Source organism: Euleptes europaea, chromosome 7 (assembly GCF_029931775.1).
Source record: "Euleptes europaea isolate rEulEur1 chromosome 7, rEulEur1.hap1, whole genome shotgun sequence".
Classification (NCBI taxonomy): Eukaryota; Metazoa; Chordata; class Lepidosauria; order Squamata; family Sphaerodactylidae; genus Euleptes; species Euleptes europaea.
Window position 1 is genome coordinate 93246459 of NC_079318.1, and position 14019 is coordinate 93260477.

At 48.8% G+C, this 14019-nt stretch overlaps 1 protein-coding gene across 7 annotated transcripts in view; it reads left to right on the forward strand.

Moving 5' to 3' along the window:
• The window catches only part of TPM3 (tropomyosin 3), a 90648-nt gene that overhangs the window by 1951 nt on the left and 74678 nt on the right, over positions 1-14019 (forward strand). For all 7 annotated transcript variants that reach the window (XM_056853237.1, XM_056853238.1, XM_056853242.1 and 4 more), the window contains exon 2: positions 10917-11042. In XM_056853237.1, the coding sequence (XP_056709215.1) occupies positions 10917-11042 (126 nt within the window). The remainder of the gene's footprint in view (positions 1-10916; positions 11043-14019) is intronic.

A 14019-nucleotide genomic window follows, 5' to 3' on the forward strand; every position in this document is an offset into this window, starting at 1 on the left:
GGGTTTGATTCCCCACTCCTCCACGTGAAGCCAGCTGGGTGACCTGGGGCTAGTCACAGCTCTCTTAGAGCTCTCTCAGCCCCACCTACCTCACAGGGTCTCTGTTGTGGGGAGGGGAAGGTGATTATAAGCCAGTTTGATTTTTCCTTAAGTTGTAGACTAAGTCGGCATATAAAACCCAACTCTTCTTCTTCTTGTGCTTCAACTACTGAGAGTTTGAGAAGTCATGATTTCCCGTCTTAGCAACTACCAGCCATGGAGATTGGCAAGGGGAAGTGAAGGCACAAAGAGTTACGGGGGGGGGGGCATATAATTGGCTACTATTCCCAATTTGGATATATTCTACCACAGATAGGGCTCTTATCTATTCAATCCAGAGATCTGGAAAAGCAGAAGGGGCTTCTATATCAGATTGTCTTGCAACTTTATAGAAAACAAAAAGGCTTTCTTAAAAAAAACTATTTACCTTCTTTCAAATTTTAAATGAACTTGGACCTCATAGCCTGTGCTGGAAGTTATCTTTTCTTGCTGATTTTTACAAAATGTAACACCGTTCCCTACTTTTTTGGGCAAAGTAATTGAAATGGAAGACCTGGTTTCATTAGAGGACACCAGTACTTGACGTTTGTAGAAAATACACACCCATACACAGAGACTTTGCATTCGGGATACCGGCCACCCTGAGAGGGTTAGCTCCATTTTCTTCCTTAATGCCAAGTGTGGGAAATATACCTTGAAACATTTCCCAGATGAAAAGAGGAACATGCTTAGAACTCCTGATTCTCACACCAAATTCCCCACATTATACAATGGTGGTTGCTCTAGTTCTCCACCTGCCGTACATTGCATGTGTTTACCCTATTCTGTGCCATTCGTATGTACTTATGCGCCCTCATGTCACAAATGACTTATGGCAACCTCAGCAAGGGGCTTTCAAGGCAAGTGAGAAGCAGAGGTGGTTTGCCACTACCTTCCTCTGCAGAGCCTTCCTTGGTGGTCTTCCTTCCAAGGAACAACCCTGCTTAGCTTCCCACTTATAATGACCCCAGCAAGGGGCTTTCAAGGCAAGTGAGAAGCAGAGGTAGTTTGCCATTCCCTTCCTCTGCAGAGCCTTCCTTGGTGGTCTGCCATTCAAGTCCTGACCCTGCTAAGCTTCCAATATATAATGCCCCCAGCAAGGCGCTTTCAAGGCAAGTGAGAAGCAGAGATGGTTTGCCACTGCCTTCCTCAGCAGAGCCTTCCTTGGTGGTCTGCCATCTAAGAACCAACCCTGCTTAGCTTCCAATATATAATGGCCCCAGCAAGGGGCTTTCAAGGCAAGTGAGAAGTGGAGGTGGTTTGCCTTTGCCTTCCTCTGCAGAGCCTTCCTTGGTGGTCTCCCGTCCAAGTAACAACCCTGCGTAGCTTCCAAGATCTGACAAGATTGGGCTACCCCATGCCGCCTTTCCTCCCACACGCTGTTCAATCGCCTCTGTTAAAAGCCATTTTCATAGAATTATAGAGTTGGAAGGGACCACCAGGGTCATCTAGTCCAACCCCCTGCACAATGCAGGAAATTAACAACTACCTCCCCCCACAGAGAAAGAGAAATGTAATCATTTTAGAAGCAACCGTTCAAAACATAATTCAGCAGCTGCAGGGCTATGCACAAACATGTGCCATGTGAAAGGGAGCACGTACCGAGGAGTCTAGACATTTCCAACTCCACCACCACCACCTCATACTCAGAGATTTAAGTTCTTGAGATTTTGGGGAGGGAGCCCAACCCTGAAGAATGACAACTTGGTCTTATAACATTTTAACAACATTACACGGCGGATGTAAACTTGTTTAACATCACATGAAGCTGCCTTACACTGAATCAGACCATCAGTCCATCAAGGTCACTCAGACTGGATGCCGCTCTTCAGTGTTTTGGGCGGAGGTCTTTCACATCACCTACTGTCTTGTCCCTTTAACTGGAGATGCCGGGGATTGAACCTGGGACCTTCTGCATGCCAAGCAGATGCTTTACCACTGAGCCACAGCCCCTCTCCATGGCTCTCCAAGGACTCAGGCAGAGGTCTTTCACATCACCTACTGTCTTGTCCCTTTAACTGGAGATGCCAGGGATTGAACCAGGGACCTTCTGCTTGCCAAGCAGATGCTCCACCTCTGAGCCACTGCCCCCTCTTGGAGAACAGGCCTATCAGCAGCTGTTCACCATAACAGTCAAGCAGATGCTCTACCACTGAACCAGAATCCCTACTCTGACTGGTAGAAGCTCTCCAGGGTTTCGGGCGGAGGTCTTTCACATCACCTACTGTGTGGCCCTTTTAACTGGAGAGGCCGGGGATTGAACCTGGGATCTTCTGTATGCAAACTAGAGGCTCTTCCACAGCAACAGCACGTCAGTTTCCCCTTCCCAAGAAGGGGAATTATAAGTGGGGGGAAGTGCTTGTATTTTCTCAGCATCCTCATGAAACTACAATTCCCAGAACCCTTTGGTGAAAGCCATGTTAATTAAAATGAATAGAACTATTATAAATGTGGAGCACTGTTAGGGCTAAGGAATAACTCTCCTGCAAGATCAAAAATATATATACAGGAGGTAGGATCTGAGTCTAGCCAACTTGGATAGCTGTAAAGGTAAAGGTCCCCTGTGTGCAAGAACCGGGTCATTCCTGACCCATGGGGTGACGTCACATCCCGACGTTTCCAAGGCAGACTTTGTTTGCGGGGTGGTTTGCCAGTGCCTTCCCCAGTCGTCTTCCCTTTACCCCCAGCAAGCTGGGTACTCATTTTACCGACCTCGGAAGGATGGAAGGCTGAGTCAACCTTGAGCCGGCTACCTGAAACCAACTTCTGTCGGGATCAAACTCAGGACTTGAGCAGAGCTTTTGACTGCAGTACTGCAGCTTAACACTCTGCGCCACGGGGCTCCTAGATAGCTGTAGCACACAGTATAAGATGAAGAGGAGGAGGAGGAGCTTGGGGCTGTCATAGGGTTGCCATCTTCCAGGTACTACCGTAGCTGGAGATCTCCTGCTGTTACAACTGATTTCCAGCCGATAAAGATCAGTTCTCCTGGAGAAAATGGCCGCTTTGGGAATTGGACTCTATGTAGGGTTGCCAGGTCCCTCTTTGCCACTGGTGGGAGGTTTTTGGGGCAGAGCCTGAGGAGGGTGGGGTTTGGGGAGGGACTTCAATGCCATAGAGTCCAATTGCCAAAGCGGCCATTTTCTCCAGGTGAACGGATCTCTATTGGCTGGAGATCAGTCGTAATAGCAGGAGATCTCCTGCTAGTACCTGGAGGTTGGCAACCCTAACTCTATGGCATTGAAGTCCCTCCCCTCTCCAGACCCCGCCCTCCTCAGGCTCCTCCCCAAAAACCTCCCACCGGTGGCGAAGAGGGACCTGGCAACTCTAGCTTGGGGCCATAGAGAGTGAAATGAACTCTGCCTATGTTCAGAGGCCCTCTTGATTATTTGTTCCTGGCATCCAGCACTAGACCCTAGAACAGAAAACTGATTCCGGGGCTCCTGAAGGAAAGCCCAGGCCAGTGTTGCCAGGTCCCTTTCGCCACCGTTGGAGATTTTGGGGGGCGGAGGCTGAGGAAGGTGGGGTTTAGGGAAGGGAGGGACTTCAATGCCATAGAGTCCAATTGTAGAGTCCAATTGCCAAAGCGGCCATCTTCTCCAGGTGAACTGATCTCTATCGGCTGGAGGTCAGTTGTAACAGCAGGAGTTTTCCAGCTAGTATAGGGTTGCCAGGTCCCTTTTTGCAACCGGCGGGAGGTTTTTGGGGCGGAGCCTGAGGAGGGCGGGGTTTGAGGAGGGGAGGGACTTCAATGCCATAGAGTCCAATTGCCAAAGCGGCCATTTCCTCCAGGGGAACTGATCTCTATCTGCTGGAGATCAGTTGTAATAGCAGGAGATCTCCAGTTAGTACCTGGAGGGTGGCAACCCTAGGCACTGGTCTCTGTACATCTGGAGATCAGTGTTAATTTGGGGAGAACTCCAGGCCCTACCTTCTGTAATAGCAGGAGATCTCCACCTATTACCTGGTAGTTGGCAACCCTAAGCTAGCACCTGGCGGTTGGCAACCCCAGCCCGGGCTTAGATTAAACTGCCGAGCTGCCCTCCTTCCTGGGTGTGCGTTTGAGGAGAGGCGGGGAGGGGTGGGCAGAAAGAATCTGCCTGCCGCCGGGTCCCTTCTCCGAAGGGCTCCAGTTTCACATTCTTCGAGGCTGACAAAGTAATGGCAAACAAAAGAGGGAAAGGCCAGCGCGCGGCCTGCTCAGGATGACTCCGGGGTGACCAAAGAGCTCCCAATAGGACGGGAAGGGGGCATAGGAGGCGCCGTGCTCTGTATTTCTAGACAGGGCGCGATTATTTTGGGCTAGGAATTCAGGAACTCAGGTGAGGTTCTGATTCCTTCAGCTAGGAAAAAGGTAGACACTGACGGAAAATCACCTCCCACTTTTCACCCTAGCAGATTTTCAGATCGCTTACAAATTGTTAAAACTATATCAGTAGGGTTACCAGGTCCCTCTTCGCCACCGGCAGGAGGTTTTTGGGGCGGAGCCTGAGAAGGGCGGGGTTTGGGGAGGGGCTTCAATGCCGTAGAACCCAATTGCCAAAGTGGCCATTTTCCTCCAGGGGAGCTGATAGGGTTGCCAGCCTCCAGGTACTGGAAAAGATCCAAACAGCACACACGAAGTACTATAGAAATAAAGTGGTAATTTATGAAAGTGGAAAATAGTGCAATAAGTGAACAAATATATACAATAGAAATACAACAAGATACACATACAAAAATTCAATAGAAGTCCAGCATGATATAGACAGCTGTCTACAAGTACAAAAGAAATCTATATTGGACAATAGATATTGACTTACCTGACTTACAGGATATTCATAAATTCCATTGAACTTGATATCATGCTGGACTTCTATTGAATTTTTGTATGTGTATCTTATTGTATTTCTATTGTATATATTTGTTCACTTATTGCACTATTTTCCACTTTCATAAATTACCACTTTATTTCTATAGTACTTCGTGTGTGCTGTTTGGATCTTTTCCATTATCCGTACAGCACTGAGCCTTTTATTTCTCCAGCCTCCAGGTACTAGCTGGAGATCTGCTGTTACAACTGATCTCCAGCCGATAGAGAGCAGCTCCCCTGGAGAAAAGGGCCGCTTTGGTAACTGGACTCTTATCGCGTTGATGTCCCTCCCCTCTCCAAACCCCGCCCTCCTCAGGCTCTGCCCCCAAAACCTCCCGCTGGTGGCAAAGAGGGACTTGGCAACCCGTTTGTGTTGTGGTGCCAGCTGCTGCCAAAGCAACATTGTAAAAAATCTGCACGGCCAATTAAATCTCTAATAGTCAATCAGAAGCCTTGCTGGGCAAATACCCTGCCTGGCCCTGCTCGAGTCCTAAAAACACTTGGTGGGTGCCAGAAAAAGTGTGCCCGCCGGCATGAAGTTAGGGACCCCTTATCTAGGCCAATGGACCCTCCTCAGCCTTTGATGTTGTTTCAACATGAACAAACGGCCCCATTACTAACCCCCCAAGTTGCTGAAGCGACTGCTTTTATCAGGCGGAGTGGATGTCCAAACATGTTGCGGCCCTCTGGACCCAGATGCGGTTGTACAAAGGAAAAGTGAGATAAAAACACAAAGGACCGAGCTTGTAAATGTCCGGGTGAGACTGTGGAAAGGAATGTCCCAGGCCTTTCCAGATTACAGCCAGTTTGGCCCAAAGGCAGTGAGACGTTAATTCCTGTTTAAAGCTATTAACGTCGGAAGGGTAGGAAGGGAAGGGTAGCAGGGCTTTAAATATTAGGACTCTTTGTCTCCATTTCGACTTGGGCCTCAAAGTGCCTTTTTAAGGTGAAGAAGAGACGCTGCAAGCTCACCAGAAGCTGGAGTTTATCTTGCAGAGTTAACTCAATCAACGGTAGGGTTGCCAACCTCCAAGTGGTAGCTGGAGATCTCCCGCTATTACAACTGATCTCCAGGCAAGAGATCAGTTCCACTGGAGGAAATGGCTGCTTTGGAAGGTGGACTCTATGCCATTATACCCCATTGAAGTCCCTCCCCTCCTAGAGCTGCCAGGTCCCTCTTCACATAGGCAACTCTATCCCCGCCCGAAACCCTGCCCTCCCAAGGCTCCACCTCCAAAATCTCCAGGTATTTCTCAACCTGGAACTGGCAACTAGGGTTGCCAGGTCCCTATAGGGTTGCCAACCTCCAAGTACTAGATGGAGATCTCCTGCTATTACAATGGATCTCAGCCAATAGAGATCAGTTCCCCTGGAGAAAGTAGTCTTTTTGGCAATTGGACTCAATGGCATTAAAGTCCGTCCCCTCCCCAAACCCTGCCCTCCTCAGGCTCCACCCCAAAAACCTCCCGCTGGTGGCGAAGAGGGATCTGGCAACTCTAATTGTTAACCTCCAGCCTAGAGATCTCCTAGAATTACAGCTGATCTCCAAACGACAGAGATCAATTCCCTTGGAAAAAATGGCTGCTTTGGGGGATGGATTCTATGGGATTATACCCCAGGGCCCGCCCGCCCCTCAAACCCTGCCCTCCTTAGACTCCGCCCCCCCCCAAATCTCCAGGAATTTCCCAACCCAGAGCTGGTAACCCAATCAGATAGAATCATAGAGTTGGAAGGGGCCATACAGGCCATCTAGTCCAACCCCCTGCTCAATGCAGGATCAGCCTAGAGCAGTGATGGCAAACCTTTTAGAGACCGAGTGCCCAAACTGCAACCCAAAACCCACTTATTTATCGCAAAGTGCCAACATGGCAATTTAACCTGAATAGTGAGGTTTTAGTTTAGAAAAAACAACTTATCCATTCACATCCCCACTTCATCCCATGCTAGCGGAGTCACTCTGCACAGGATTGCGCGGCCGGACCATCTCCGGGGGGGGGGCGTGCCCCTCACTTTATAGAGTGCGTAGTGCAGGTACAGGTAAGGGGTGCATCGCTGGAAGTTGCGCAGAGTCTCGGCCGGCGGATAGCGGAGCTGGAAGACGGGCAGGCTGCGCTTGCAGCGCCGCAGGCAGGAAGCACGCCACAAGACGCGTCTGAGGAGCTCCAGCTCAGCCAGCCCCTCGTCCGGCGCGGCGCCAGGGCCCAGCTCTCCAAAGGCCGGCTCCCCGAGCCAGGGCTCCCCCGGCTGCCTCACCGCTGCCAGCGCACTCCTGGCACCAGTGCGCCTCGCTGTTGCACAGCAGGTGGTGGAAGCGCAGGCTGGCCTCCAGAGCACAGATGCTCTCCTTCCAGCCCTTGCCCTCGTACTGCTCCAGCGCATAAGCATAGGCGTGCTGCAGCGGCAGCAGCTCGGCCGCCGGGAAGCAGCAGAAGCTGTACTTCTCATACTGCGTGCCGGCCAGGGCAGCTAGCAGCAGTGGCGGCAGCAGCCCCCTGGCTTTGCCGCCCCCTGCTGCTGCTGCTCAGCTGCTTGGAGGCCCATAGGGAGGCTCTGGGAAGCAGGGCGGAAAGGAAGGTGGGAGGCAGGCCCAAGCGGATCCCGCAGGGTCTTAGCATGGCCGGCGGGCGAGGGGAGGGACCAAATGGCCAAAACGCATGGGAGGTTTTGCCATGGATTTGTAACTCTCTAGATGTGCTGGGGTGACGGCTCGCGTGCCCACAGAGAGGGCTCTGCATGCCCCCTCTAGGTTCGCCACCACTGGCCTAGAGCATCCCTGACAAGTTTTCATCCAGCCGCTGCTTAAAGACTGCCAGTGAGGGCAACCCTATGGGGGAGAGAATAAAACCAACACTGGGCCATCCAATCAGTGTTATTTTAATCGGCGCAACCCTTCATATCTCTAATGGCCCATCAGAAGCCCTGCTGGTTGGGTTGCCAACTTCCAGGTAGCAATCTGTACTAACAAACATACCTATGCTGAAATCAACTTAGTTACAACAACAATCAGCACGCAGGCTCCAATAAGAAATAATTACTCTGTTACAAGGAATATTCCCAACAATAATTGTAATCTCCTCCAAAATGAAACAAGTTAACAACACTATTTCAAAAATAAAGCAGGTAACCAACCCTGATTAATTCCCCACTGAGGGGTACAAAGCAGTCCAAAGCATAAAGGAACACTAATGCAAAGTCCAGGTTCCTTGCGGTTCTCAAAACGTGGATGTGGTTACTTCACCCGAAAGTACAATGGAGGTTGTGACAATCCAATTGTTACTGAAAACAAGGTGGCAAGACGATACCTCTAGGTTGGTATTCGTTTCACATATACGTTGCTTCTTCAGTTGTATGAAGTCTCCAGGGCAAATTCCCTCTGTAAAATAATATTACAAATGCATACACGTAGCAACTAAAGCCTAAGTACACACATGAATTGTCATAAAAAATATTTCTATTGATTGTATCTTACCATTCGTCCTATTATCAGACCCAAAAGGGTTCTTTGACCAGGAGGTTCCTCTAGCCTACTGTGAGGTAATCAAGTATATGGTCCTAACAAAGAGGACCTATTAAATTGAAAAACACATACCTCTCCAGCTGAGTTACATTTTCTGGCGTGGATGGCTCTTAAAGAAACCTGAAGCATTTACAAAAAGCATGTTAAATCAAAATTGTTGTTTAAGCCAGCAGGGGTCAGTGTTTTGAAAAGAAAAATTAGTTTCATTTCTTGTCTATGTAAATTTTTTTGAATGTCTTGATGTTGAAATGGTTTAGGTTTATATTTCCACAGAGCAACGAATCGTATATCATTTTCAGAATGTCCTTTCTGGAGAAAATGTGTGGTGAGCAGTGCTTCCAGATTCTTTGCGCATAAGCACGCCCTATGTTCACCAATACGTAGCTTTAATTGTCTGGTTGTGGAGCCAATATAGAGAAGAGAGCAGGGGCAAGAAATTGCGTACACTCATTGCGTGTAGAACAATTGCTAAAATGATTCAGTTGATATTTGAATTTAAACGCTGATGAACTAATTTCCCTCACCGGAAGGCTAAAGGGACAAAACGAGCAAGAGCCACACTTAAAATGTCTGCGGATGTTCACTTCCTGTGGCATCTCCGCCTGATACGTGTTTACCAAGGAATCCCTCAGGGAAGTAGTTTTCTTAAGCCCAAATAGAGGAGGTTGTTGGCATCCTGGCACATCATGTAATATGTGCCAGTGCCTGTTGATGATTTTTTTCAAATCGTTGGTAAGATGTGTGAAATCCAAGGAAGCATAAATCCTAGAGGACGTGTTACTAGTAACACTGTCCGACCGAAACAGAGATTCCCTGCTCTTAAGATTAGCTTTCACATATGCCCTTTGAATAACTGAATCACTGTAATCTCTCTTGCACCATCGAGCGGGATATTCATATAGAGTGCTGATACGTCTAGGGATGCAAAGACTGCACTAGAGGGAATTTGCAAATGCTCTATTTTTCTAATGAAATCTCCCTCAGAACTGAGGGTTAAATTAGGGGACAGAGGTTTGGAGGAGATTACAATTATTGTTGGGAATATTCCTTGTAACAGAGTAATTATTTCTTATTGGAGCCTGCGTGCTGATTGTTGTTGTAACTTCCAGGTAGCAGCTGGAGATCTCCTGCTGTTACAACTGATCTCCAGCCGATAGAAATCAATTCACCTGGAGAAAACGGCTGCTTTGGCCATTGGACTCTATGGCATTGAAGTCCCTCCCCAAACCCCGCCCTCCTCAGGCTCCACCCCAAAAACCTCCTGCTGGTAGTGAAGAGGGGCCTGGCAACCCTACCTGCTGGGCAGGAGCCCCAACTAGCTCCACCCACTTTCTAAAGACATTTAGCGGGTGCCAGGAAATGTGGCACCACGTTGGGGAGCCCCGTTCAAGACTATTTATTATGCCATTCACTTTTACAAGCCAGAGCCTGCTTCATGAGATACATGAAGTGTTGGCGGTCCGTTGGCAGAGATAAATATACCCAAGCCTACAAACAGAACAAGATGGGGGTTGTTATTACAAAGACACGTCAGGCGTTTCCCAAGATAAGGTGTGTGACTTTACAATGCGGAGCACAAATGTAAGCGAGATCCAGTCAATCCACTCAGAGTGGGTGTGGACCTGTCCTGACTGCTGAATTAACAAATTGGGGTGAATAGGAAATAGTGTACATATGAACCTGTAGGGAAGAACAATCCTTTTCTCTAGTGAAGTAACCATTCCAGTCCCTATTGAGTCCCGGTCTGAGAGTGTGAAATCTTCCTGTGAATTCCAACTCAACAGCTTCTTGCTGGCAACGCCCTTTGAAATGTGTATGATAATAAGGGAGGATTTAAATATTGGGATGCATCTGAGGTAGGGTTGCCAGGTCCCCCTTCGCCACTGGCGGGAGGTTTTTGGGGCGGAGCCTGAGGAGGGTGGAGTTTGGGAAGGGGAGGGACTTCAATAAGGAGCCCCGTGGCACAGAGTGGTAAGCTGCAGTACTGCAGTCCAAGCTCTGCTCACGACCTGAGTTCGATCCCAACGGAAGTCGGTTTCAGGTAACCGGCTCAAGGTTGAGTCAGACTTCCATCCTTCTGAGGTCAGTAAAATGAGTACCCAGCTTGCTGGGGGTAAAGGGAAGATGACTGGCAAAGGCACTGGCAAACCACCACGTAAAACAAAGTCTGCCTAGTAAACGTTGGGATGTGACGTCACCCCATGGGTCAGGAATGACCCGGTGCTTGCTCAGGGGACCTTTACCTTTAGGGACTTCAATGCCATAGAGTCCAATTGCCAAAGCGGCCATTTTCTCCAGGTGGACTTCATTTCTATCGGCTGGAGATCAGTTGTAATAGCAGGAGATCTCCAGCCACCACCTGGAGGTTGGCAACCCTCATCGGAGGAGCATATGGCAAGAAAGTGAACAGGTTTCCTATGCTGTGTCCATGCAGTGACCCTCTTTCTCTCTCTCTTGTCCACTCTGTAGCTAGAGGATGAACTGGTGTCCATGCAGAAAAAACTGAAGGGGACAGAAGATGAACTGGACAAATATTCCGAGGCCCTCAAAGACGCGCAGGAGAAGCTCGAAGTGGCGGAGAAGAAGGCCGCAGATGTACGTATCTTGGGGGGGGGGGAAGGCTGACACCTCTGGCTGATGCACTTGAGATGATTCAAGTCAACTCCAGTTTTATTAATACGGTCAAATGACTGATCACATATTAATACATCAGACGTCTAAGCTCAATGGTATTGTACAGCAAAATTACAGAATGCTTGTAAAAGCGAAGGTATAAGATCAGTAAAAACAGAGACGATTCGTTCATTCACATTTTAGGAAGAAACCCTGCTACGAGCTGATTTGCACCCTAAAGATTCATGTGGCAACAGGGTATAGTGCTAGGGTTGCCACTTCCATCTTCGCTACCGGTGGCGGGTTTTTGGAGCGGAGCCTGAGGAGGGTGGGGTTTGGGAACGGGAGGGACTTCAATGCCATGGAGTCCAATTGACCAAGCGGCCATTTTCTCCAGGGGAGCTGATTATCCCCTGGAGATCAGTTGTAATAGCAGATCTCCAGCTAGTGCCTGGAGGTTGGCAACCCTATATAGTGCAGGGGTCTCCAGACTTTTCGAGTCTGCAGGCACCTTTGGAATCTGACACAGGGTGGTGGGCACAACCACAAGATGGCCGCCACCTAGGGTTGCCAGGTCCCCCTTCATCACCTGGCAATCCTATTTATCTGCCCCCCCTTCCTTCTATCTATGGAACCTCCAGCCATATCTGCTATGACATGCCTTTTGCTTTCCCATTGGCTTAAGGCAGGGGTGGGGAACGTCAGGCCCGGGGGCCGTTTAAGGCCCGCGGAATCATTTGGTCTGGCCCTTCGTGGGTCCTGGCAGATCTCTAGCTCAGAAGGATCTAAGTCTGGTGATCCACCCCCTCTCGCCGACAGGATTAGCCTCTATTCAAGGCGGATGTGAGTTTGTTCTGCCAAGAAAAGGAACCTTCTTTCCCCCTTGCAGAAGAGTCCTTAGCTATGAAGCTGCTAGGACCACCCAAGAAACTGTGTTAACCCTTTCCCACCCGGGCCATGGAGAAACATATTCCCTCTGTACTGCAAGAGGGCTGGGGGTGGAAGTGGTGACAATGGAGGGGTTAAAGGGGGCAGGGTCAGAATGCACGTGGGGGGGGAGTTCTTAGCCAGTGTGTCCTCATTTCATCCCTGCAGGCGGAGGTAGTAGGAGCCGGCCGTAGAATCCGGCCCGACCAATCGGAGCAGGAGCCACTCCAGCGTGTGGCTGGACGGCTACCCCCGGCAGGCGCAACAGACCACCCTGTGCCACCAGGTGGGCGAGTGCGCCACTGGTTGGATGCCTGCCTGCTTGCCCGTGCGGCCGGGGGCGGGGGGTCATCTGGGGCAGCTGCCTGCTTGGGGCTTGGTCAGCTAATTTTTCAGTTGATACTTTTGTATGGCCCGTGAATGATGTTATAAATATCCAAATGGCCCTTGGCGGAAAAAAGGTTCCCCACCCCTGGCTTAAGGACTAGAGGGGCAGAACTAGGAAAAGAGGTAAAAGCAAAGGGTTGAGATGAAATGGTGGAAATTTAGGAGATGCGGCGATTCTGAAATGGGATCTAACAAAATTAGACTTGAGTATCTTCTGTCAAACAAGAACCAACCAACGGCACGATTGGTTGTCTGGTTTTGCACCCAGGCCTGTAATAACAGAAAAATTCAGAAGGGCCTTTAATCCTGAAGAGTGGCAGGGATTTTAGTTCCTAAAATTACTTAATCTCTAGTATTTGCCCAGGAGTATGTCAAAGTGTTAAATTTCTGACAGATATGTGTAGTTTTAGCTGGTATCTATTAGGACTATCCTGTGTTTATCAAGATCATTTGTACATAATTTTTCTTTCTTCTGTCATTAATGTTTCCTTTATACACCGACTGGTCATGGACTGTAATAATAAAGAACTGATTCCGAAATGGACTCTGCTAAGAAGCCTAGAGTGAGGTAGCTAGGGTTGCCAACCTCCAGGTGCGACCCAAACAATATTACTCCTAGTTGTGCTGAAATAGTTCAATACAGTATACAACAGTCGGCTCAATTTATATCAAACAATATCAAATGTATTCAAAACAACAAGCCACAAACAAGGACGATGCAAACAAACAACGGTGCTGAACAATAATTGTGAATTATATACAATATTTACAAAAAATAGTCACCACCAGATAAGTCCATCAAGCTATCCAGCTTATAGGTACTAGCATTACCCTTTTAAGGGAATTTCAAGAAACAGAAGAAGCCGGGTGCTCAACTTTGAGTCTACGGACATTACTAGTACCTATAAGCTGGATAGCTTGATGGACTTATCTGGTGGTGACTATTTTTTTGTAAATATTGTATATAGCACACAATTATTATTCAGCACCATTGAATAATAGTCCTTGTTTGTGGCTTGTTGTTTTGAATACATTTGATATTGTTTGATATAACTTGAGCCTACTGTTGTATATTGTATTGAACCTCCAGGTGCGGCCTGGAGATCTCCCAGAATCTCGACTGATCTCCAGACTACAGAGATCAATCCCCCTGGAGAAAAATGGCAGCTTCAGAGGGTGGTCCCTACGGCATGGCATCCCTGCTGAGTACCTTCCCCTCCAAACTCCACCCTCCCAAGAATTTCCCAAGCCAAATTTGGCAACCCTAGATATAGCCTGACCTCTAGTAAGTTCCTCCTTATTTAGCCTTTCTATTCCCATTGACTTGGCCCATAGCCATGTGTGACCCTTAGTGTTAGTCCTCAGACTTATTTCCTTTAGACCTGGCATTTAGTATTGTGTTCCTCAGACTCGCGTCCCTTGGACTTGGGATGTCCTGCTCGAGTAGGGTTTCCAACCTCCAGGTACTAGCTGGAGATCTCCTGCCATTACAACTGGCAGCCGATAGAGATCAGTTCCCCTGGAGACAATGGCCGCTTTGGCAATTGGACTCTATGGCCTTGAAGTCCCTCCCCTCCCCAAACCCCATCCTGCCCAGGCTCCGCCCCAAAAACCTCCCGCCAGTTGCGAAGAGGGACCTGGCAAC